The sequence below is a fragment of the Megascapheus bottae genome, chromosome 15, assembly GCF_031878675.1.
Source record: "Megascapheus bottae isolate mThoBot1 chromosome 15, mThoBot2.hap1, whole genome shotgun sequence".
Lineage (NCBI taxonomy): Eukaryota > Metazoa > Chordata > Mammalia > Rodentia > Geomyidae > Megascapheus > Megascapheus bottae.
In genome coordinates, this window is record NC_143523.1 from 11,424,825 (window position 1) to 11,449,606 (window position 24,782).

General features: G+C 37.1%; 1 protein-coding gene across 3 annotated transcripts in view; it reads right to left on the reverse strand.

Moving 5' to 3' along the window:
* Ccdc172 (coiled-coil domain containing 172) overlaps positions 1–12,002 on the reverse strand; it is a 49,363-nt gene extending 37,361 nt beyond the window's left edge. For all 3 annotated transcript variants that reach the window (XM_090346888.1, XM_090346890.1, XM_090346889.1), the window contains exons 1-3: positions 11,811–12,002; positions 11,487–11,630; positions 11,193–11,278 (exon numbers count right to left, since the gene is read on the reverse strand). In XM_090346888.1, the coding sequence (XP_090203014.1) occupies positions 11,193–11,278; positions 11,487–11,565 (165 nt within the window). In that variant the 5' untranslated portion in view covers positions 11,566–11,630; positions 11,811–12,002. The remainder of the gene's footprint in view (positions 1–11,192; positions 11,279–11,486; positions 11,631–11,810) is intronic.
* Positions 12,003–24,782: the final 12,780 nt, after the last annotated feature.

Genomic DNA, 24,782 nt, shown 5'->3' on the forward strand with positions numbered 1-24,782 from the left:
TTATGAACCTATTCTGTCAATGTAATGCAGAAGGAAAGGTTTTCTAGGTAAATAGAACTATACAATATCACTGATTCTGTGAAATATACTTTCTCCTCATAAAGAAAAAACATGAGCAGGAAAAAAAGTGATTCTCCTCACAAGTTAAATAAAGTAAACCACAAGAATTCTAGAAATTAGTTGGGATCACATCAACTCAACCAGCTTTAAGTATGAGAAGACAATTCTTAAAAAATCAAGAAAACAAGAACAAGTCAAAGAACATGTTATTTCATCCGGTGGCAAATGGTGAGTCTAAACAGAGCTTTCAGAGTAATAACATGAACCCAATGCCAGGGAAAAGAGGTTTGAAAGAAGAGAAAAAGAATTCTTTTTTTTTCATGGAAAAATTATTTATTGTTTTAGTGTTAGTATTCTCATATAAATTAGATGTGAAAAAATTTTACCAATCTTGGACCAGTCTACTGTATGTTTTCTTTTTTTCATATATTTTTTATTGTAATTAATAGAAGGGTTACATGACATTTTCCAGACAGATGGTGCATTAATTCCCATACATTGATACCCTTTCACATGTCTTGGTCCCCATTTCCCTCCCCCCACCCCCACCCCTCATCTTGTTTTCCCCCGTTCCCTATCCAATTTCAAATAACCAAATACAAATATATCTGATATATCAGGTAACAAAGTGAGATACTGTAACAATATGAGATAACCAAGGGACAGCAAAAGAAATGAGAGATAACATAGTACCTTAAGAACAACAATCATTCATTATATGGCTTATGTTTCTATATCCTAGAGATCCTTTCATTTAGAATCCTACTATATGGCCTTTTGTATCAAGGTTTTGCTCTATTGCAAATCTCTGCTAGGAGAGCCCAAGGTTTCTACTGATTATGATGAATGAGGGAAACCATTGAGCCTATGTTCCTTTGAGTCTGGCTTACTTCACTTAATATGATTTTTTCTAAGTCTTTCCATTTCCTAACAAATGGGGCAATGTCATTCTTTCTGACAGCAGCATAGAATTCCATTGTGTACAAATACCACACATCTTGTTGATCCACTCATCAACTGAGGGACATCTAGGTTGGTTCCATATCTTTGCTATGGTAAATAGTGCTGCAATGAACATTGTTGTGCTGGTGGATTTAGTATGTCCTTGTTTCTGGATAATTTGGTAAATGCCAAGTAGTGGAATTGCTGGGTCATAGGGGAGTTCTATGTTTAGTCTTTTGAGGAACCGCCATACTGCTTTCCATAGTGGTTGAACGAGTTTGCACTCCCACCAACAGTGTAGTCCTGATCCCTCCTGGCCACATCCCCTCCAGCATCTGTTGTTATTAGTTTTCCTGATCCTGGCCATTCTAACTGGATTGAGGTGGAATCTTAGAGTTGTTTTGATTTGCATTTCTTTTATGACCAGAGATATTGAGCATTTCTTCATGTGTCTATAGGCCATTTTTGTTTCTTCTTCAGAGAAGACTCTCTTTAAGTCTTTGGCCCATCTTTTAATGGGATGGTTGTTACTTTGGAGATTAGTTTGGGATTGATTCCATTTTGTGAGCTGTTGATATATTTTAGATATGAGGCCTTTGCTAGTTGTACGGTTGGTGAAGATCTTCTCCCACTCTGCAGGCTTCCTACTTAGTTTACTAGCTATGTCCTTTGCCATACAAAAGCTCACTGCAGAGAAAAAGAATTCTCAAAAAAAAAAAAAGAATTATTAGCCAGGCACCAGTGGCTCACACTTGTAATTCTAGCTAATCAGGAGGCTGAGGATTGAGGATCACGGTTGGAAGTAAGTCTGGGCATTAAAGTCCGTGAGACTCCTATCTCTAATGAACCACCAAAAGCCAGAAGTAGCACTGTGGCTCATGTGGTAGAGCAATAGTCTTGAGCGAAAGAACTCAGGACAGTCCAGGATCAGAGTTCAAGTCCTATGACCAACAAAAAATTAAATACATTTTTAGATAGATTTCAAAAAGAGCAGAATGTCACTGTAATATTTTACTATTATGTCAAAAAATATGTGTGAATCAATGGCTTGATGTTCACAAGAAGATAATAAAAGATTATCTGAAAAAATGACCAAGTAAGGGTATTAAGAGGAAAAAAATAAATGCTGAAATGAAAAGGAAGCCAGAAAAAGTTTTAAAATATGAAAAAGGCAACTTAAAATTTAAATTTGCAGAAAACATTAAACAATAAGGTGGAATTGGTAGGAGGTGGAACTGGCAATAGGAGGTATTAAAAAAAAAACTCTCAAGATTACCAAGGATCAGCAATCAAATAACAGAAGACGAATATTCAGAAAACACAGAGAACTGAACTATGTAAGTAGAACTACTTGAAAAAAATCAGAATATAATTTTAACATCAGGTTAAAATGGGAGGTTAGTCCTTGCTCCAGATAGAATAGGTACATCCATGCAAAAACCTGAAATTGTAGATTTAAAAAGAGCAATCAGAGAAAACTGAACAAAATTTTTTAATTTTCTAAAAACAGATCTGACTCAATATTCTGTATACAGACAAATGTATATGAAGATAATAGAAATAAAATTCAGATATTAATGACTTAGAAAGCTATCATTTGATTATTTTTAAAAAATTCCTTGAACAATTATACAGTTCACCAAAATCTAAATTAAAAATACGAACTCAAGAAAAAGAAATGTTTGTAAAGTAATATTGTTAATATGGCAATATAAATAACTTTGTAAAAAGCCTACAAATATAGAGAAATCCTGAATAAAATATGATCATATATATTGTTTTAACCCATTTAATCCAAACAACAAGAAGAAAAGGTTCATTCCAGAAACAAAGAGATAACAATAAGACTAATTAAAATTCAAACCCACAGAAATATTGCTCAGAAAGGCAGGCATTAGGGGCTAATGACATCTGATCAATAGTTAAGGCTGTAGGGAGCTGAAACGAGCTCACTGCATAGTTTTAAAAAAAAATCTGTTTGATAGGGAAGGGGAAGGGGGGAAAACCAAGACCGGGGGGGGGGGGGGGGGGGAGGGTAATGGGTTCCAAGACATGTGAAAGGGTATCAATGTATGTGAATTAATGCACCTTCTATCTGGCAAATATCATGTAACCCTTTTATTAATTACAACAAAAAATATAAAAAAAAATCAGTCTATTGGCATATCCCAGAGTGTCTATAGAAGCTATAGAACTAGAAAAACAAAACTCTACCCATTGGTCTAGGGAGGTGTCATTTAGTAAACTGCATCCCATTCATTCAGCCAGAAATGGAAGAGTAATATGAGTAAACTGGAGCCCCAAGCCAGAATTGCTCATGGATGTTTAAGTATCTCTTATTCCTCAACTATAAAAATTCTGAGCATGGATATCAACAATAAGGCTGACCTCAACAGGCACACTTGAAAGGCCTTAGTGGCAGGGATAAAACTGCTTCTTAGGGACATCTTTTCTGTCAAGGGAATGTGTAGAACTGTCAGGAAAGATAAGCTCTATGATCAATAAAAAATTAAAATACATGATTTAAAAAACACCTAGCACCTAATAAAGGGTGTGTGTGAAAGAAACAGCATAATGGCCAGAAAAAGAGTCCTTTGATCATAAATTTTAAATGAATCTAAAATAATAATAATAATAAAGGATTTTGTTTGTAAATTTCATCAAATAGTATTTTCTGAATCAAATATTCAAAATGGAAAAATTTAAACATTTCACTTATTTAATTACAATAATAAGCTAATTTTATGTCAAAATCACCACTAATGTTGGATTAACTGAAGACAGCTGATCTCATATTTGCTACTGTTCAATGTTTTAACTATATTTTGGTTGGAGAATATAGAATACACAAATATGCAACTGCAAATAGAAGCATTTATAGTATTTTCAAATAACTGTAACTGTGTATGTTCCTCTTTTATACTATAGCAAAATTAAAAAATATTAATGAATAACTGAAATTTTGAACCTGGACCTATTTCAATGAACTTTTCAGTATGTTACAGTAAGCTCTATTAGTCCATTGTATGATTTGAGTTTATATATTTTATCCATGCAGTTCTGTAACACTATGTACTAGTCCATGCCTCATTAGCTGTAGAAAGCCTCCAAATGCTGATACATTTCATATCATAATATTAAAAATAACATATTCACTAATGTCACTACAAAGCTGATTAGAAAATCAGTAAACTACTGGGAAGTTTTCAAGCCTTTAGTGGCCTATATGGGTCTATCAAAGTTCTAATTTTTGTTTGAAACAGTGAATTATTACCAGCAAAATGATAATAAAACTAGATGCCAACCTTGAATTACTAGGCTAACTTCATTTCTGAGAAAATTCTGCCAAATACCCAAGTCTAAATAACTACAATTTGTCTGTTAATTATCCAAGTAAAAATAGTTTTCTAGGAAAACTGCCACTGCACATCAGACGTGAGTCCTCCCTAAGTATTCCCCAAGTGCTCTGAAATGCACAAGTAGTTCAGTAAGTGAACTTCCATGTCAACACATACAATATTGAAAATGCATAGACTCAAGGGTTAGATGCAAAAGTTATATTTTTTATACTTTACCCATAAAAAGAATTGGCAGTTTGTATTATCTTACTATGGTATGGGGAGCATACAGCAGTGAAAAAATAGACTACTAGCATAGTTTGGTTCTACTGCCTTCATTTGTGTTAAGATGATAATCATTTTATTCATCATTGCTTTTGTACCACCAGGGAAATAATAGCATAGTGAAAATAACGATATCTTTTTACCATTAGAAAAACAATGTGACCTCACAGAATCTTTGAAAATACCTTGGGAGTCTAAGGCCATACCACCCTGAATGCACCCGATCTAGTCCGAAAATACCTTGGGACCTGACTTCTTTAAATCTGCAGATCACACATTGAGAACCAATACTCTAAGGTGGCAACCCAGTAGCTGCTTGAGGGTAACCAACCATGAGGATCTGCTTGGGGATTTCCTGGCATGAATTCAAAGTCCAGCAGGATGTTTGGTTCCCAGTACCTGAACCAAGTGAAGTAAATATCTATGTCACAGTAGTAGCAGAGAGGAGACACATTTTAGACAGATGACAGAGTCAGTACAAAGACCCTGAAAGAATAGTTGATACATTCAGATAGTTTGGCATTTTCTCAGCAAGATAAACCCAGAGTTGATAGTAAAAGAGAAGTAATTACATTTGGACATGATTAATTAAACAGCATTCTACACATTCACACAATAAGAACCAAGGAGGAAATACTTAGAAAAGGATAATCACAAGGGTACAATATCTATGTGCATATGATTATATAAAATCATGTTTATTGAAATGAACTCCAAGATATGAAAACAAGAGGTTTTTTTATTGTACTGTTTTCAGTTCTTTTTCTTTCCTTTGGTTTATTCTCTTTTATTGATGCTTTTTATTTGTCTTGCATATAAATTTATCTTTGTCTTGTATGTAAGTTTATCTGAGTTGGTGAAGGAAAGGCAAAGCACAGAAACAGGTGAACCAATTCTACAGATACTGTGTTGGAAATAAACTTTACAGCATGGGGGGAAAGGTGTCAGCAGGGAAAAACTGGTAGAAAATAAGGGGGGACTGACACTGTTCAAAAAGAAAGGTACTCATTATCTGACTTATGTAACTGTAATCCCTCTGTACATCACATTTAAAATAAATTTAAAATAAATATACCCAGTTATTATCTAATGTATAAGTTTCATTCTCACATGGAATACTCAAGAGGTTTAAAACTATGTTCAAACAAATACTTGTACATGAATATTCAGAGCAGCAGTTTTCAAAAGAAATAAAATGTAGAAATGGTCAACCGAAAAATGACACATGGACCTGATATATTTGTGTTTATGTCTATTTATACATATATAACACATACATTATTAATATATGTTATTGTATTACATGTACTTACATATAAATTATGTCTATATAACATACATGTACCATATACATACAATATTTTCATATGTCAGAAACAAATGAAGTACTGATAACTGAAACAACTTAGATGAATCTTGAAAACCTGATCAACAAAATAAACTACCATGTTTGCACAATTCTATTTATCTGAAATGTCTAAAGATAAACACTGGATCCACTGTGGCTTGGGGCTGGGGGAATTGGGAGTGGGTTGGTGGGGTGACTCTAAGATTTCTTTTGAGGGTGATTAAAATAGTCTGGAATTAGTAATTGCAGCACAACCTACAAATCACTACCTTGAAAAACTTCAAGTGTAGTTCTATTTTTTTGTACAGTGACCTAGAGGTTGTGTCCCCACCTCCAGCTTAAGGATAAAGCTTTACCTCCAAGCTTAAATGCCCTATATACCCTTCTCTGATTACAGCTATCTTCCGCCCCTAAGAGAGATAATCACTATCTTGATGTGCTATCTATCATCCTCATGCATGTCATTATGCTTTTCCAATATTTATATACTCCTTACAAGATACCCTTTTGCTTTGCATAATTTAAATGGCATTATACTTAGGCAACTTCCATAGTTTGCTTTTAATCACATTATGTTTTAGAGATTTGTTAATTATTTTTAAGCATCATTAAGTGACAACTAACACTTGAAATTCTGAGGTCGTATTTCCAAGAATGATAACAAAGCCCATTAAATGTCTTTGTCTTCCTCCTTTCAATTCGATCAGAAGATCTCTCTAAGCATCTAAAACTACTAATGTTTTATCCAAAGTGAGAGAATTTACAGTACATTTCATGATTTGCAAAGCTTTTCAAGGACCCCCAACATAAAAGAACTCTTTCCTAAATGAGGGTTTAGAGGAAAATCTTGCATTATATTCTACCATATGTGATAAATTATGCTGAGTAAATGATAAAAAAAAACATTATCAGGAATGGAGCTGAAACATCTGAACCATCCACAGGCACTCTAAAAACATTCTTATTTTAATCACAAAAATCTTTTCTGTAGGCAGATCGTCTACCTCACATACATTCTTCCTATCTTTGATAACAAATCATACTGTTTGGGGGAAAGGGAACCATCTCTGTATAGCCTACTGAATTTGAAAGACCAGAGTTAATGGTTCAGAGGCATTCTTAAGTCACAATTGATACAAACAAGATGGAAGAGAAAATTTATCTATCTGCCAAGAGTCTAGGAAATGGAGGTCCTTGACTTTTCCGAGATATCTTCTAGCAACATCCTTGTCCCTATTTTTGAAAAAAAAAAAAGTATGTGAACCTGAGAACTGTTAAGTAATATTTGGGGTACACAAGGACAGTCATCCACTGTACTAATCTACTTTAGTAATGAAATTCAACTAACACTCAATGTAAAATAATGTACTGTTAAAATATACTCCCAGATTTCATGTAGCAAAATTCGAATCCTTCCCCTAAAACAATGTAAATTTATATGAGAGAAGCCTTTTTGTTTTGCCCATAGTGAAGTTTGAACTCAGGGACTGAGTGCTGTCCTCGACCCTTTCTCACTATGACTAGAATTCTATCACTTGGAGTCAGAAACTACTGTCATTTTACTGATGGCTAATTAGAGATAAGAATCTTGTGAACTTTCCTGCCCCAGCTGGCTTTAAACCATGATCCTCAGATCTCAGTTTCCTGAGTAGCTAGGATTATAGGCATGAGCCAGAGGCTCATAGTCTTATATTGTCCTCCATTTTCTCTGTCTTAAGGGAGTATGAATTATATCAGACTTTACATAGTACAAGGATAAAAATTAAATGCCCAATTTATAACAAAATATCCAGTTTTGAAGAAAACCTTCCAGACACTTATAAGAAACTACAATAGTTCTATGAGTCATTGCTTTTAGTTTGCTGTCATTAACAAGGTAAAATTTTTCCTTGGCTACTAGAAGCTATAGGTGTGCTACTGGTTAGGCATTAGTTGCAAATCCAAGATCTGTTCTCATCTTTCCGGGGTTTTTTTTGTATTACCAAACCTAACCAGGCATACTGTAGCTGTCCAATTCACAAAGTACTCTTACTATATAATCTGAGACTTCTGCAACCATTTATTTTAAAGGACTCATTGAGCCCTGAAAGGCAAATGCTATCATTCAAGTTCTAATTACATGCTACCTGGGTTTTACAGAACAGAAAAAAAAAAGAACACTGTACTTCCTAAGTTCATTTTTGGACCACAGCAACTTCCAAAATAAATGTTCAAAATATCTTCTGAATATATGACTGTGTGATAGCACTATGTAACAGATTATCCTATTCAAATTATGGTCTACTTTTTCTTTATCCTACTTCTGTTTGATAAATGGGTCAATAAATGCCATGTCAACTAGTCAAGTAAATATATTTTCATCATTATTGACAGACATAATTAACTCTAGGAATAAAAGAAACAAGAAATCAATTTATGATTACTTTTGTTCTTCCCATTAGTCATCTACATTATAATTGTAGTTCTACTTTTAAAATCTTTATACACACACCATCTTGACTGTAGTTATAAATCAAATGATTTCAATTACAAAGTAGTATTGTATGAACTGTGCCCTTCATATGTTAATTTTATTAGCATAAAACAATTGCATTATTACCCATGTATATGAGCTGATTAAAAAGCAATGCACATTTATAAGCCTATATTAATTAGTAATTTCAACAAATGTTTCCAAGCAATGTTAGGAATGTTCTTCTTTAATGCAAACAAATGAATCAACATTTTCATTATGTGTGTGATATGTCAACAAATTAAATTTCCATCTTTGGGCAAAATAGGCTATTATCAAAGAAAATATTACAAAGCAAACACTTTTTACAAAGAAAATATTACAAAGAGTGCAAACCTTTCATTAAAAAAAAAACCAAATAAGCAGTTACTATCTGTCAGGTCAATATCTTCACCAACCCAGAAAAACTGCATCTTATTCAAAAACTTACATAAGCGACCTTTATAAAATATTGCTCTAGGTGCAATATTTGCATATATTATTACATGTCATAAAAAACAAAATGCTTAAAATGAGCTCAAGAAATCAGTTTTAATAAATTATTATTTTCATTATGGTAGTTTAGTTGGTTTAAAACTAAAATATCATAGACAAGTCATTTAACCTTCTCTTTTCCTCACTATAAAAAGGGCTGATGACGGTTGCTTAGTATAGGATCCCTGTTAGAATTAAAAGTTCATGTAGATAAAGAATCCAGAATGGTACTCAGCATGCAAGTATTCATTAAGTATGGCCTATTTATATATTTATGTACATACTGTTTATTGCTTCTTTTAGTTTCTAATTACCAGAAATGACAATATCCTAATTATTTCTCAAAGAAAAGTTAGATCATGTCATTCTATGTGTGTGGCCCAGGTCACCAGTTCTTTTTGTTGTTGTTCTTGCCAGTCCTGGGCTTGGGCTCAGGACCTGAGCACTGTCCTTGGGTTTTCTCAAGGCTAGAGCTCTAGCACTTGAGCCACAGCACCTCTTCTGGCTTTTTCTATGTACATGGTACTAAGGAATCAGACCCGGATCTTTGTGCATGCTAGGCAAGCACTCTATCACTAGGCCAAACTCCTGGCTCCAATCACCAGCTTTTAACACTGTTAGTATGAGGTAGTTTGTCTTCAAATCAGAGGCAAAATTGGAAGATTTATGGAATAATAGTTCCAGACACTATTTTAAAAGATAGCAGTCTCTCTCAGTAGGGAGAGAAGAGTGGATAAAGATTGATCAATGCTTATTTAGCTGGAGTTAGACAAAAAAAAACTGGAGATGTAAATAACTATCACGTACTATATATTTCAAAAGAGCTCTAAGAAGAGGTTGGTAATATTTTTACCACAACGAAACGATAAATGAGAAAATGCTTATCACAAAATATAACTTTCAGAGAAACATAACACCCATCTATATGTACAATTTCTATGTGTCAATTATATTAAAAAGACAGTAAATACTGCAAATACTACAAATACTTACCATACTAGTATTATTTATACTAATATATATTATATTCTAAGCAATAACTATAACAAGAATAAGAGATGTATATGGAAAAAATCTTAAATATGCAACAAAACATAATGGAAGCCACTACATATTTTGTTTACTAAAATAATGTCTAAGAGAGGTGGGGCTGTGGCTCACAGTGGTAGAGTGCTAGCCTTGAGCTGAAGAACTCAGGGACAGCACCCATGATCAAAGGTCAGGCACCACAACCAACAAAAAACAAGAAACAAAAAAACATCAGAGGAGAGCTTCACGTGTGATGTATGAGCAAGACATGGAAAAAGGAGCTGAAGCACACCAGGTGAAGGCTTTTGGATTATTCACAGAAACTGAATTTCCTTATAATGATAAGCTGAAATAGATGTATTTGACGAAAATAAAATGGTTCAAACAGGCTAACCATTCAGTGCTGCTTACTTAGTTCATTATTAGGTACTATATACTTTAAAATAATTTCTCCCATCCACACTGTGATCTACTACTTGTTAACATACTCCAAATCAGAGTTGAGAGAGATCTTCCTAAAACCTCTTTTATCACATGATCAAAAACCATGAAAAAAATTCACCTAATCCTAGATATCAACGCTCTGCTTTTGACTACATTTCACCTCAATGTGCCTGGGCTACAAATGTTTTCTACTGTTTCTCCAAAATCTACCCACTATTCAAAGTTCTTCATGAAGCCATTGGACTAATTTCTCCATATTTTAATTAATAGAACTTTGCAAATGCTGCAGAAAAGAGAAAAATACTAGTGGGAAAAGTATGGTTTTAGATAAAAGACATGTACAAACTGGTAGAGAACTAGAAAACTAAAGGCAGAGACTCGTTTGAGAGTTACATTCAATCCATTACATCCACACAGCACACTTAAATTATTTATAATTCAAAATTTATATACCTCACTAACTACTTATTGAACAATTATTCTTTCAACAGCATTATGCTCTTATAAAAACTTAACCATCCCACAGAACGGACAATGAATTTCTCCATTACTTAAACTCGTTTCTTTAAAGCAAGTTCATTTTAGAACTGAAGGTAGCTCTGATTGAATTTTACATACCTTTGGGCAGCATGGAACAACACCAAAGTCCTGTGCTCTCCAGTTGGGGAACAAATCGTCAAACAGCAAAATATCCCCCCCACAAAGCCAAATTAAGGTAGACTGTTTCAACAAATAACACGCATGCTTTATACAGCCATACCTTAGATTCCAACTTGATTTTTTCTTCACTCAGCTTCTCTGTTGCCTGCTTGATGTTTTCACGACATCTAGTTATTTCTGACCTTACTGTAATACAAATTACATGTGTAAACACAACTCATCTTTCTCAAGTTACCACGTAGGTACATATGGTGGGACACTGCCCAGATGTCTTTCCTTCAGTGTGGAAAGCAAACGACCCTCAATGGCTTCAGATCATTCCTTCTGGGCTTCTCCCATTCTGCATCCCCCCCCCCCACAACGTCCCAGGTGAAAGGCAGAAGAAGCACCTGACCTTCTCGCATCACCCGGCGACTCTCCTCGGCCTTATGCTCGGTGAAGATAATGTGCTGGAACAAGGATTCCAAGCTCATCTTGGGCCCAGGCTCTGCGGATCCTTTTCTGACCGTTAAATATTTTATAACCGAGTCTGAGGATCCTGGAAGGCACAAGAAAGGAGTCTCGTAGAGCAACGCCGCTGCCTCCCGTTCCTGCCCCGCCCCTGGCTCTGGGAGGGGGAGCTGGGGGCTGCGGGGGGCAGGGGCCGGCTCAGAGCCCCGGGGGGTCCACGCGTGACTGGGGCCCGGTCACCCCCCCCCCCGCCCCACCACGCACAGACCTGGGGCTTTTCCCGCCACAGGTTCAACTCCCGCCTGTATCCGGGACCACGCCTCAGCTTCGCTCCGTGGTGTTGTCCTGGTAGCAAGTAAGAACAGAGGCCTTTGGCAGCCCGGTCCTCGTCTTCAGGTCTTCCAAAACCAAGCCCACGTGGCCTCCGAGGCACCGAAAACCTCCCAGGCCAACGACAGGGTCAGGGCCTGGAAGGGCGGGAGTTTGGCAAGGTCTCGCGAGAATTTGAACTACGGCGGCTCTCAGGGCCCACCCTGCACCCAGGGAGGAGCGTTCACCCAGGCAACTCCTCCAAGACCTCAGGTCCTCCTGCAGTCGGGCTCCACATCTCCAGAGCACCAAGTACGAAGGACCCGTGATTCCAAAGATGCAGCTTTTCAAAGTCTTATCCTTTGCGGATGGCAAAGGCTCCTCTAAATGTGCAATGTCTGACATTCCGCCTTAATCATTCCTTGGTAATCAGGGCATCTCTCTTTGTCTGCTGTAAAATTAATCATGGCCTTTTGTAATCAAGCGGCGGTAATGTGAACACTCAAAGGTCTGCACAGTTTGTATCAGAGACCAAAGTGGTTGATAATTAAAGCTTACACGGGAAAGGCACCTTTGGGACATTGGCAGATTCGAGAGTTGTTTTGTTTCGTTAATGAAGAAAACATATTAAAATATTGATATTATAATAAACATTTGACTTCATGTCTAATGTAAAATTTCATTGCTTAAACTTTAAAATGTAAGTTCAAGATTAGAATTTATGTCGAATTAAGATACGGCAAGTGTAAACTGTTGATACATCAAAATAACCTTATTTAACATTTCATTCATTCTATAGTATAATAGTTGAGAAGTTTTAACATATTTTAACATCTATCTTAATTTCCCTCCATTCATGTCTAAGAAAGATCTAGTTTTTTAACTTTATTATAAAATAATGCACATTGAAAATGGTAATAAAAGAGAACTGTTCATAAACATATTCAGAAGCAAATGAAAATTAAATTTTGACTATTGTCTTTTGCTTGAAATCATTGTGAATAAACAATAATGAAAAGTCATTATTTGTTTTCTATACTAGTAATTATTAAGTAATCCTATAATGGCTTGCATATTTGCTAATATTCAGAGCACTTTTGAGATGATTTTGCTACTTCTTATATAGTTAGCTAAACAGAGGTACAAAACAATTTAGTAAACAAAGTGAATGTAATGAACAATTTAGTTCAGTCACCATCTGAGAACTTGAAGTATGTTCTTTTACTTAACCCAACAATTCTATAAGGTCAATACTTTTGTTACTTTGGGTACTGAGGTAGAAAGAACTAAATAGTCTGTCCAAGATCACTTTCAATACTTAAGAAGAACTATTGAATCGGGATTTGAACTTTGTAGCTGATCAAGGTTGCAAACAGAGTAAATGGCAGAGACCTGAAATCAAGAAATCTCAGATTAGCAGGCATGGTGGCTCACATTTATAATCCTAGCTACTCAGGAGGCAGAGGTTGGAGGATCCTGGTTCAAAGCCAGCCCAGGCACGAAAATCCATGAGGCTCTTATCTCCAATTAAGTACCAAAAAAGATGGAAGTGCAATCATGACTCCAGTGGTAAAGCACTAACCTCAAACAAAAATGCTCAAGAACAGTATCTAGGCACTTAGTACAAGCCCCAGGACTAGTATACATACAAAAAAAGAAATCTCAGATCAAAAATCATGAATTCAGTTTTGAATTTCACTCTTTTCCCCTTATTACATCACAAGTATTTTACCATGTCATTCAAAATCCCTTAGTAATATGTTTTTAAATACATAATCCTGTATGCATGTATATAATCTGGCTATATAAAAATAAACTCATCAATTATATCTATTCAAGGATAGAAGACAAAGCTGAGATTTTCTTTGAGCACTCATTTGGAGGCTTCCAAGATATACCACAGTGACCATCAAAAAGAAGATAAATTATATTACTAATTCATTATTATTTCCTGTGGATTTGCATAGGAAGCATCCTCACAAGGAGGCTGATTTTCAAAAGCATGATGCTATTTAAAATTCCAGTTTATTAGTTACACTCAAACTCCATTTATTATTTAACATGCTCTTTCAGTACAAAAACTTGACAGCATGAAATCTGGGCAGCCTTTGGAAGCTCAGTCCCCTCACTCACACAGGAGAATGGAAAAGAGGGCTGCTGAAAATTCAAAGAAGGGATAATGGAGAGAAATGGTATCTTCGTGTTCTCCAGTCATCGTCTTCCTGTCACAGAACATTCTCGTGCTTTTTAATGTTGTTGGAATCTTCTTAGAGGAACTATTACTATAGCATAGATATTAACAGGATTTAAATTTTTTATTTTGTTTATTGAAGCAAGCACAACTATGTAAGCCCACAATCCTAGTTTTACATGTTTCATAATAATGAATAACTAACATATTAAGAAATGAAAATATTATGATTATATATTTATTTAGCTTTATTCATATATTTTGTATAAGGGTAATATTTTTTCTCATATATGCATATGTATGTTCTGATTGCATCCTATAATGGACAGAATAAGAGTAGCATTACTTAAATTTATACCAAATAAAAATGGTATATGACATGATAAAATTTTGTGGCCATACCATTTTCCAAAAATGTGTTGTATATGTCTAAAAAGAAAGAATGATTCATCCAACAACTGCTTAATGAGTTTCTGCTTTTCATTCAACACTCATTCAATACAGAGTATTGAACATTTCCTATGTGCCATATTAAAGAAGCTACAAGATTTGACAAAAGCAGAACTACATAAAAATACTTTTCTTTCCTTGGATAATTCTAACCTCCTTGGGGAATTACTATATTTTCCAGCATTTTGGCAGCCATATAAACAACTTCTTTCAGATGTTTCAACAGATGTTCTTCAAAAAGAAAGCCAATTATTTGCATTATGATACCCATACATGATTCCTGGATCTATCAACTTTCCATCATGGCATATTTCACTGAATTGCATATCAGTACAATATTAAAGTTAAGATTACCCATTGTTTCTCAACCTCAGACTTTTGTTCATAATAACAGAAGCACCTGGGTTATGGAGCCATCAATAATTGCTTTGCTAGGAGGCCTTATAAAAGCTATATGGCTGTTGTGATTTAAAATTCATTTCCTCATCTTTCTTAGATTGATGACTTTCCTAAGTTCTAAAGCAGACTTGCAAATACCCACTAGCTCTGAGCATTTATATATTGCAATGAAAAGAAGAAAAGTAATTCATTTATTTTATGTTTTTCTTAGGGCATCTATCACACACACACACACACACACACACACACACACACACACACGGGTTCAACCAAGTTTAACAACCATTTATTGAGTATCTACTGAGTATAGAGTGCTCTTCAGGGCACTATGTGTGAAATATAGTTGAAGACATAGCCATGTTGTACATACTAAACAGAATATACACAATAACTCCTGAGCAGACTTTGTGTAAAACTTCCACCCTTGTACTATACATATATGGTGGGGAAAATGTGAATGAGTCTGATAGCGATGATTTAAGAAGACTTATCAGTAGAGGAAGGAAAGGGGGCTAAAAATTCAAGCAGGAAGTGTAGTTGGAGTCAATATCTGGAAGATGTTTATCATTTTTAAATATAATAGAATTGTGCAGTGTTTCATTTTTTACTGACTCAAGAGGAAAGTGCCTGAAAATTCAGGTCTGTGGAGAGACCCTTTCCAGGTTCATAGAAGGTATATTCTCATTTCATCCTCCCTGAGTGGGAGGAGCTACCTAGTACTGCGCAGTGGGAATGCGGCCCTTCTCAACTAGCTCTCAAACACCCCACTTCTGATAGCAACACTCTAGAGTTAGAATTCAACATAGGTGTATAGACTCAAACATTCAGAAAATAGTTCTCACTGCATGCCAATCACCATCTGAGAACCTGCCAGACATGAATTCTTTTCATCAGCCCAGCAACCTTCAGAGACCAGTGATTTGGGGAGTTTGGGGGACTGAAGTAGAAAGAGCTAAGGATCCATGATACACACAGAAGCTATCATCCTTTAACCTCTTCACACTGCTTCTAAAATATAAACACTGAAGGAAGGGAAACTATTTCTATGTTTCATTTCAAAACAGATATACTTTAAATGCTTATTAAAAATTAATATTTTCTTCTGAAAACTTTTGCAGACTTCTGGAAAGTAGACTAGTGATGCAATCCATTTGTAATGAATTAAAATAAAATGTTATGTAGAGAAAAATACTGGAAATTGGATCAGGCAGAGTAGTAAACACCTGGTTATCTAGTTACTACCAAATCACCAACTACTTATTGTAATCCTTAATGTATTTTTTTCTTACTCAATAAGTAAACTGCCAACTCATAATGGTTGAGTAGATCTGAGTTTAAGCAAACATTTATCATATTCTACTCTATCTGGTTTCTTATTAAAACTTCAAAGATCAAAGATTCCTAAAATAAGGTAGAGCCACGCAGAAGTGTGTCTGCTTGGTATGCATGAGCCCTTGTGTTCAAGCCCCTGAACTACTAATAAGAAGGATGAAGGACTATTTTTATTCATTTGAGAGAATTACTTATAGTGAGTATTTGTAGTATTAGGGTAAATTTTAATACTTTATTCCTTCCATGAGTTATTTAGTTACTCTAAGTTTAAAAATATCAAGTGTATATTTTTACCTATATGTGTATAAGCAGGTAAGTATAAATCCTTTTTAAAACATTTTGCTAAATTGCTTATTTATCAGGATAAAATAGCATTATGCTTTCAGTGTTTAAAATGACTTTGGTGGCCTTCGTCAAATGGTATTACTTTATAAAAACTAGACACTACCATTATTTTCTCTCCACAATGCCTTAGACAGCTCAGAATATTTTATCACAGTGTACATGGCTCATAAACCTTATCTTTTATTTGACATTGCTGGTGTTGATAATAGAATATAGACAAGCCTGTAAGATGATGAAAGGAAATAATTAGTTAGCATTTAAATAGAAGAGTCCACTAAGAATCCATTATTAAATCAAGAATACTCTGAGTAGAGCATAAAGAATTTAAATATCTTCACACATATAAGGAAATATTGCAAAATATTGGAATTTCTGAATAAGTTATGTACCTGTCATCATTTGACACTTCTATTCTTATGTACTTTATTTCCTCATTCTACTTATAAAATTTATACATGTACAGATTTCGTAAACTATTTTCTAATCTGCCCTTTATCATTTCCCTTTTCAAAGCATTAACCTAGACAAAAGCAGGAAAACCACTAAGATCCATGCGGTATTATGGTTCAGCCTCCAGTGAATAAATGCAAGGATTATGCAGACACTATTCAAACACTAATAAAAAAGATGCATGGTGATATTCTTAGCAGAAATTAATAAAACCTAAGAGAACTTGTCAGAAAAATGTCCTACAGATGATTTTATTTCAGTAATTGTTGTATTTTAAATGCTTTCATTTTCTTTTGCGGTGTCTTTTATCTTACTTACAGATGCTATTACTCATAAAATATGATATTTCAGCCCAAATGGCTGTAACTGTAAATGAAACATAATATTCTCATCTAGGAGTAGATAAGGAGATTCCAATCTCCTGTTTCACAGTGTATGCTGATTACCACAGAGGTCAAAAAGCTGCTTTCTACTTCCTTTAAGTGTGGCAGAGATATTTTATGTAACAGACCAAACTTCTTTTATTCAGTCCCAACATTTAGCTAACAGTCATCTGAGTGGTTTGCAAGATGGACTAGTCATTCCGTGCCTTGAGAGAGATGCTACATGGCATTGCGGTGAGTCCATGAAGCTTGACTGTGGATATCTCTCAGTAAGTGTTTATTGAAGGCTTACTGTGTGCCAGATTTTGTTGTACAATAGTGAATGAGATCACTGAACCCTCTAAACACCAACAACTAAAAACAAAGTATACACATTTACTCATTCCATATAAACTCAGTAACTGTAGGGGTGAAACAGGAATGTCTGGGGATGGGATCCACTACAATGCAGACAATACATTTATTTTTCAAATATTCGCCTGGGCATCTGTTGGACTTGACATCTGTCGAATAGAGAAGGAGGTGAAGCCATTGCTATACAATGGGTTGTATGAAGTGTAAGGATCCAATGATGCAGGTCCCTAAAGACAATGCAAGGAGTTTGGATGTTATTCAGAATGCACTGGAAGACTCTAAAAAATTATTTGGAGGAATGAAAGAATTTTAAGGATAAGATGACGATGAAATTCTTTTCCCTAGCTTGGAATGATAACACAATTGTGGACGAGATGATTTGTGTTGACCCAGAATTCCACTTGGCTGAATACTAGCTATGTGGTCTTTAACCAGCTATTGACTATTCCCCCCCACCCAACTTCACTTATTTTCAAGTGGTGACAGGAAGCAGAATTTTAAAAAGGAAGAAAATAGGGAAAAGAAATGGAAAGGAAATAGAGACTCCATCTTTGTAGACAGAAATTTCAATTTGTAAGACAGAAAATTCATTGCCTTGGCAATTTTGGTTACAAGACCTTAGAAGAAAACAAAACAAAGCATTAAGTGTGAGGACAGAATCTTCTTCATATGCTTTAAGATTGTTGTACATGGAGGAGAAATTCTTTTGTATAGTCATAGTGACTAAAAATATATTGAAATGCTAATTAACTGGTTGTAAAAGTAGTCACTGAGTATTGTTGGTGTACAAGAAGGCTACTGACTTCAGAAGATTGATTTTGTATCCTGCCACTTTGCTAAAGTAGTTTATTAATTCTAGAAGTCTGGGAGTGGAGTTTGTTGGGTCACTCAAGTAGAGGATCATGTCATCTGCGAATAGGGATAGTTTAATTTCTTCTTTCCCTATGTGGATCCCTTTGATGTCCTTTTCTTGCCTTATTGCTCTGGCTAAGGGTTCCAGCACTATATTGAAGAGAAGTGGAGAGAGTGGGCATCCCTGTCTAGTTCCTGATTTTAAGGTGAATGGTTCCAGTCTTTCACCATTTAGTATAATACTGGCTGTAGGTTTTTCATGTATGGCTTTCACTATTTTGAGGAATGTACCTCTTATTCCTATTTTTTTCTAGTGCTTTCAACATGAATGGATGTTGTATTTTGTCAAATGCCTTCTCCGTGTCCAGAGATCTATTGATATGATGTATTACACTGATTGATTTGCGAATGTTAAACCAGCCTTGCATCTGTAGGATGAAGCCCACTTGATCATAGTGTATGGTTTTTTAAATTTGTTTCTGGATTCTGTTGGCAAATATTTTATTGAGGAGTTTTGCGTCTGTGTTCATTAGAGAGATAGGTCTGTAATAGGAGAGACACTGGAACTCATAGGCACAGGCAAAAGATTCCTGAACAGAATCCCAGGGTCACAACAGATTGGAGAGAGACTCGATAAATGGGACTACCTAAAAATAAAAAGTTTCTTTGCAGATAAAAACATAGTTGCAAAAGTAGAGAGACAGCCAACCAACTGGGAAAAGATAGTCACCAACAATACATCTGACAAATGCTTAATATCCAGTATCTACAGGGAACTCAAGAAACTAATCCCCCGAAAACCCAATAAACCATTCACTAAATGGGCAAGGGAACTAAAGAGAGACTTATCAGAAGAAGAGATTAAAATGGCAGAAAAGCATATGAGAAAATGTTCATCTATGGTTGCCGGGGTCAGCCGGCAGCAAACCAGGGTTCGCGGATTGGGATTCCTGAAATAGGGGCAAGGACTAGGAAAAAATAGAAGAGAGACAAACAGATGGAGTTCGGGAGGACTACAGCCCAAGTCAGCAGTCCAAGAAGACTGTGAGCTCCAGACTGCTGCCTAAGACTGTCTCGTTTATTTTAAGTTCCGACCTTAAATACTCTTCTTAAAACTTGGAGTTGCCAGAGGCTACATTCATACAAAATAGTAAACAAATCACATATAGGATAAATGAGAAAGGATTAACATTGCTTAAAGTCATCATGATAAGAACTGATTGACATTGCTTAAAGTCATCATGATAAGAACTGATTGACTTTGCTTAAAGTCATCCTGATCAGAGTTACTTCCTTGTGTATACAGTTGTGTAGGTCCAAGGTCAGGTCCAAGGTCATTGACCCCACAGTCGGTCCCCAACATCTCCCCCGTCTGTCTTTTAAAAGATGCGGTCTTGCTTGTCTTGAGTTGGGTGGATCGCTGACTCTGCCTTACCCGTCATGGGGAACTTCTTCAGATCAAGCTGAAGGCCCTGTCTTAGGTTGGTCAGAGAGCGTCCCCTCTTATCCCATCCTTGACTGCGATTCCTCTCGGGGGGGGGGAATTCATCCATCTGGGGCTTAGAACTGCGGAGTTGTTCGATTGGTGACTGTTGCAGATGTGACCATTGGACGGCTACTGGCCATAGGTGTTGATTTGTTCCCAACCATAGCTTCAGTTGTCACTTTACTTGGAGTAGAAACAACAGCAGTTGGCTTGATATTGGCTGTTGGTGGATCTGAAGTGCTGGCAATTCCTCATTCTTCAGAAGCTGCAGTCGTTTTCAACGTGATCAGTCTCTGCTGTTCTGGGACCTTACTAGTAGGTTCTTGAGGCTCTTTTCTCTGCTCCAAGTGCCTCCCTTTATGATCTCGGAGTTCTCTCTCCAATCTACTGATTCGACCTTCTTAATGGGACTTAAGAGCTGTCATACAATCATCAAGTACATTTTTTTTGATCTAACATTCCATTCTCCCCCCTCTTTAAAACAATGCAATAATTCAAACATAAATGATTTTCTTGATTAAACCTTGAACATGTTCACTCACTCATTCACACACATTCATACTCAAAGATTTTAAAGTGCACAAAATTAATATTGGCCATTCATTTTCCGGAAGTTTGTGTCAAGAGAGCTTTGCCAATTTTACTCTTGCAGGTGAGAACCAGGTTCAAAAGAAAACTTTAGAAAAAACATAAGGATCCATATTTAAAACTGGTACCAATTTCAAAGACAAAACTGGACAAGAAAAAATATGTAACATAATTTTACTCTTGCAGGTGAGAACCAGGTTCAAAACAAAACTTTAGAAAAAACATAAGGATCCATATTTAAAACTGGTACCAATTTCAAAGACAAAACTGGACAAGAAAAAATATGTAACATGAACAAGACAAAGAAACAGAGACTTTTACACTTAACACAAAAACATGAATTCAGGTCTTTTCTGCATTACTGGATGCATTACTGGAGGGTTGGGGGTGAAGGTCCAGTGGGTCGCTGCTTGGATGACCACTGTCACTCTCCACAATCCGAACATAGCGTTCGGGCAGCCAGCGGGCATCATTTTCTTCCTGTGAGAAAACACATACATGCCCTCTACCCCAGGTTAGAACAGGATCTGGTCCGTGCCAAGCACCAGTTAGGGGATCCTTCCATTTTACTAAGGCAAAAGCACGCTGCTCTCTTTTTTCCCAGAATCGCTGAGCAGCAGATAAATTATTTGAATCCAGATTCAAAAAATTTAAAACAAATAAAGCATGATTAAGTATATTCACAGGAGTAGCGGGATACGACTCTCCTTTCTGTATTTTAGCAATTTGATGTTTTAATAATCCATTAGCTCTCTCCACGATGCCTTGACCTTGAGGATTGTAAGGAATGCCTGTAATATGAGTGATATTATAAGAATGGCAGAAGGACTGAAATGCTTGGCCTACATAGCCAGGGCCATTATCTGTTTTTATTTGCGAGGGAATCCCCATCACAGCAAAACATCGAATGCAGTGAGAAATACAATGTTTAGTAGCTTCCCCAGCAAGGGGGGTGGCTAGGATAAAATTAGAATAAGTATCTACAGTAACATGAACATATTTTAATCGGCCAAATGATGGAACATGTGTGACATCCATCTGCCAAATGTGATTAGAAAGCAGTCCTCGTGGATTTATACCTAAATGAGGAGCTGGTGAGAAGGGCACACAGTTGGAGCAAGTTTTAACTATTTGACGTGCCGCTTCTCTAGATAATTTAAACTGTCGGCGCAAGGCTCGGCTGTTTTGATGATGGATGGCATGTGACTGCTTAGCAAGTTCAACTTGAGTTAAATAAACTCTGGTGGAAGAATCAGTAACTGCGTTACCCTCACTTAAAGGGCCAGGAAGATTAGTGTGAGCTCGAATGAAGCCAAAAAAACAGGGGTGGTTGCGAGAACAAAGCAAAGTTTGTACTTGGCGAAATTGGGTCTGGATATTGGAGTTAGTAGTTCCAATAAAGGGAACAGTTTCTATGACTTGAAGAGCACGAATTACATATTGGCTGTCTGAGTATAAGTTAAAGGGCTCATCTTGTAACAGGACGAGTGCTTGTAAAACAGCCTCTAACTCTACCTCTTGGGCGGAGGTAAAACCCGTAACCCAAGATTGAGTTTTCCCATTAATGGTCAAAGCAGCCGTTCCATTAGAGGATCCGTCTGTAAATACTAAAGCGGCAGAAGATAAAGGCGAGGCCCGTACTATGGAAGGAAATAGGAACGTATGACACGTAGCAAATTGGAGGAGTTTGTTAGATGGGTAGTGATGCAAAATTTTTCCCGTATAATTGGCCCAAGCAATGGCCCAAGAATCGCAATGGGCGAATAGCCAATCTTGTTGTTGTGAATTATATGGGACACAGATAAAATGAGGTTCCTGACCTAAATATTTACGGGAATCCACTCGGCACATATGTATCAGATTAGCTACCAATTCGTAGTAGGGGGTCAGCACTTTGCCAGGTGTTGATGGTAGATAAAGCCATAAAAGTGGGCCATCCTGCCACAATACAGCAGTTGGGGAGTGAGAAGTAGCTAAAATGTAAACTCCCCATGGTTTAGAGTAGTCACAATAGTTCACTTGTTGCTGGGAAATTGCCTTTTCTACGATTTGGATGGCCCTCTCGGCGTCGGGATTTAAATTGCGCAAGGATGTAGGGTTGGTATCTCCTTTTAAGAGATCAAAGAGGGGTTTTAACTCTCCTGTGGACAGCTTTAGATAAGGACGAAGCCAATTTATATCTCCTAAGAATTGCTGAAAATCATGAAGGGTTCTTAAGTGTGAAGTTTTTAATTGTATTTTTTGGCTTTTAAAATAGTGTGGGCCTAATATATGGCCTAAATACGTAAAAGGGGGATGTTCCTGAACCTTTTCAGCTGCTATTATAAGGCCAAAGCGGCTCAGATCTTGCTTTAGTTGTCCAAAGGCTTGTCGTACGACGATAGGGTCAGAACAAGCCAACAAGATGTCGTCCATATAATGAACAATATAAACAGAAGAGAATTTTTCACGGGTGGAAGAAATGGCTCTAGCTACAAAACTTTGACATAAAGTTGGGCTATTTGCCATGCCCTGTGGGAGCACAAGCCAATGATATCGCTTCATGGGTTCTTTAAAATTAACAGAGGGGACGCTGAAGGCAAAGCGCTTACAGTCTTGAGGCGCCAGGGGTATAGTATAGAAACAATCCTTCAAATCTATAATAATCTTATAAGTATCCTTTGGGATTGCCATGGGGGAAGGCAAGCCGGGCTGTAAGGCTCCCATCAGTTCCATAGTTGCATTTATCTTTCTCAGATCCTGTAACAGCCTCCATTTACCTGACTTTTTCTTTATAACAAAAATTGGAGAATTCCATGGAGAGTTAGAAGGGGCCACATGTCCCAAGTCTAGTTGTTCCTGTACCAGCTGCTGAACTGCAATGATCTTTTCTAGAGAAAGAGGCCACTGTTCGACCCATACCGGTTCTTCCGAGAGCCAATTTATGGGATCAGCATGAGGGGCAGGACAAACAACAGCCCCCGTTAAAGAATACCCTAATCCTTGTCTCGTAGGGTGAGACTGGGGTTGGAGTGGCTCTAGCTCCCCCTGTGCTGCTCGGCCTAGTCCCCTAAAGGGGAGGAGGCCTTGATCAAGTAACTGCTTAGTGACCGCAGCACTAGGACTAAACATATACACTCCCATTTTTTCCATGATATCACGACCCCATAAATTAATTGGCAGATGATCCAAGACAAATGGCTGAAAATGACCAGAGTGCCCTTCTTCATCTCTCCAAACAAGGATCGCACTGCTCTGCTGTGGGTCAGTTGCTTGCCCAATCCCCTGTAGGGAAGTCATAGAGGTAGTCAGGGGCCATTGGGCTGGCCAATGCTTTTTAGATATTACAGACACATCCGCTCCTGTGTCTAATATTCCTTTAAAGGGTTTTTCTTGTATAAATATAGTCATCTCAGGCCTCTCTTGTTTTATGCTTTGTACCCAATAGATATCAGAGGATCCAAATCCTCTCTGTCCGCATGGGGCAGAAGAATTAGCAGTCTCCCCATGAGATAAAGGGACAAGTATTAGTTGTGCTAATTTTTGACCGGCTGGGATTGATACTACGTGTTTCGGGGCAGAGGCCATAACTTTGATTTCTCCAGTGAAATCCTGGTCAATTTTGCCAGGTGTAATCTGTATCCCTTTAAGGGCTGAGCTACTTCGCCCTAACAGCAATCCAGCCACTCCCGGGGGAAGGGGACCGAAGACCCCCGTGGGGAGAGCTTGTGTCCCCATTTCTGGGGTCAATACTGAGCAGGTGGAGGAACAGAGGTCCAATCCTGCGCTGCCTGGGGTGGCACGGAAGAGGCTGGAGACTGATTTTGGGGGGTTGTTAGAAGATTTACTTGTGGCCGAGAAGAGGGAGGGACTGCCCCATGGTTTTGCGGGGCCAGAGGCTGGCCCCTTCTCCAGTTTCCCGAAAGCGGGCGGCCATTGCGATCTGTTCTTGACCTGCAATCTTTAGCCCAGTGCTTCCCTTTACCACAGCGTGGACATGTGCCAGGTAATTTTTCTCTCTTTAACCTGGCCTGGCGTGGGCATTGCGTCATCCAATGTCCTATTTGTCCACAAGAGAAGCAACGCCCTGGGGGTCTAGCAGCCCGGGCCTCTGGCCTCTGG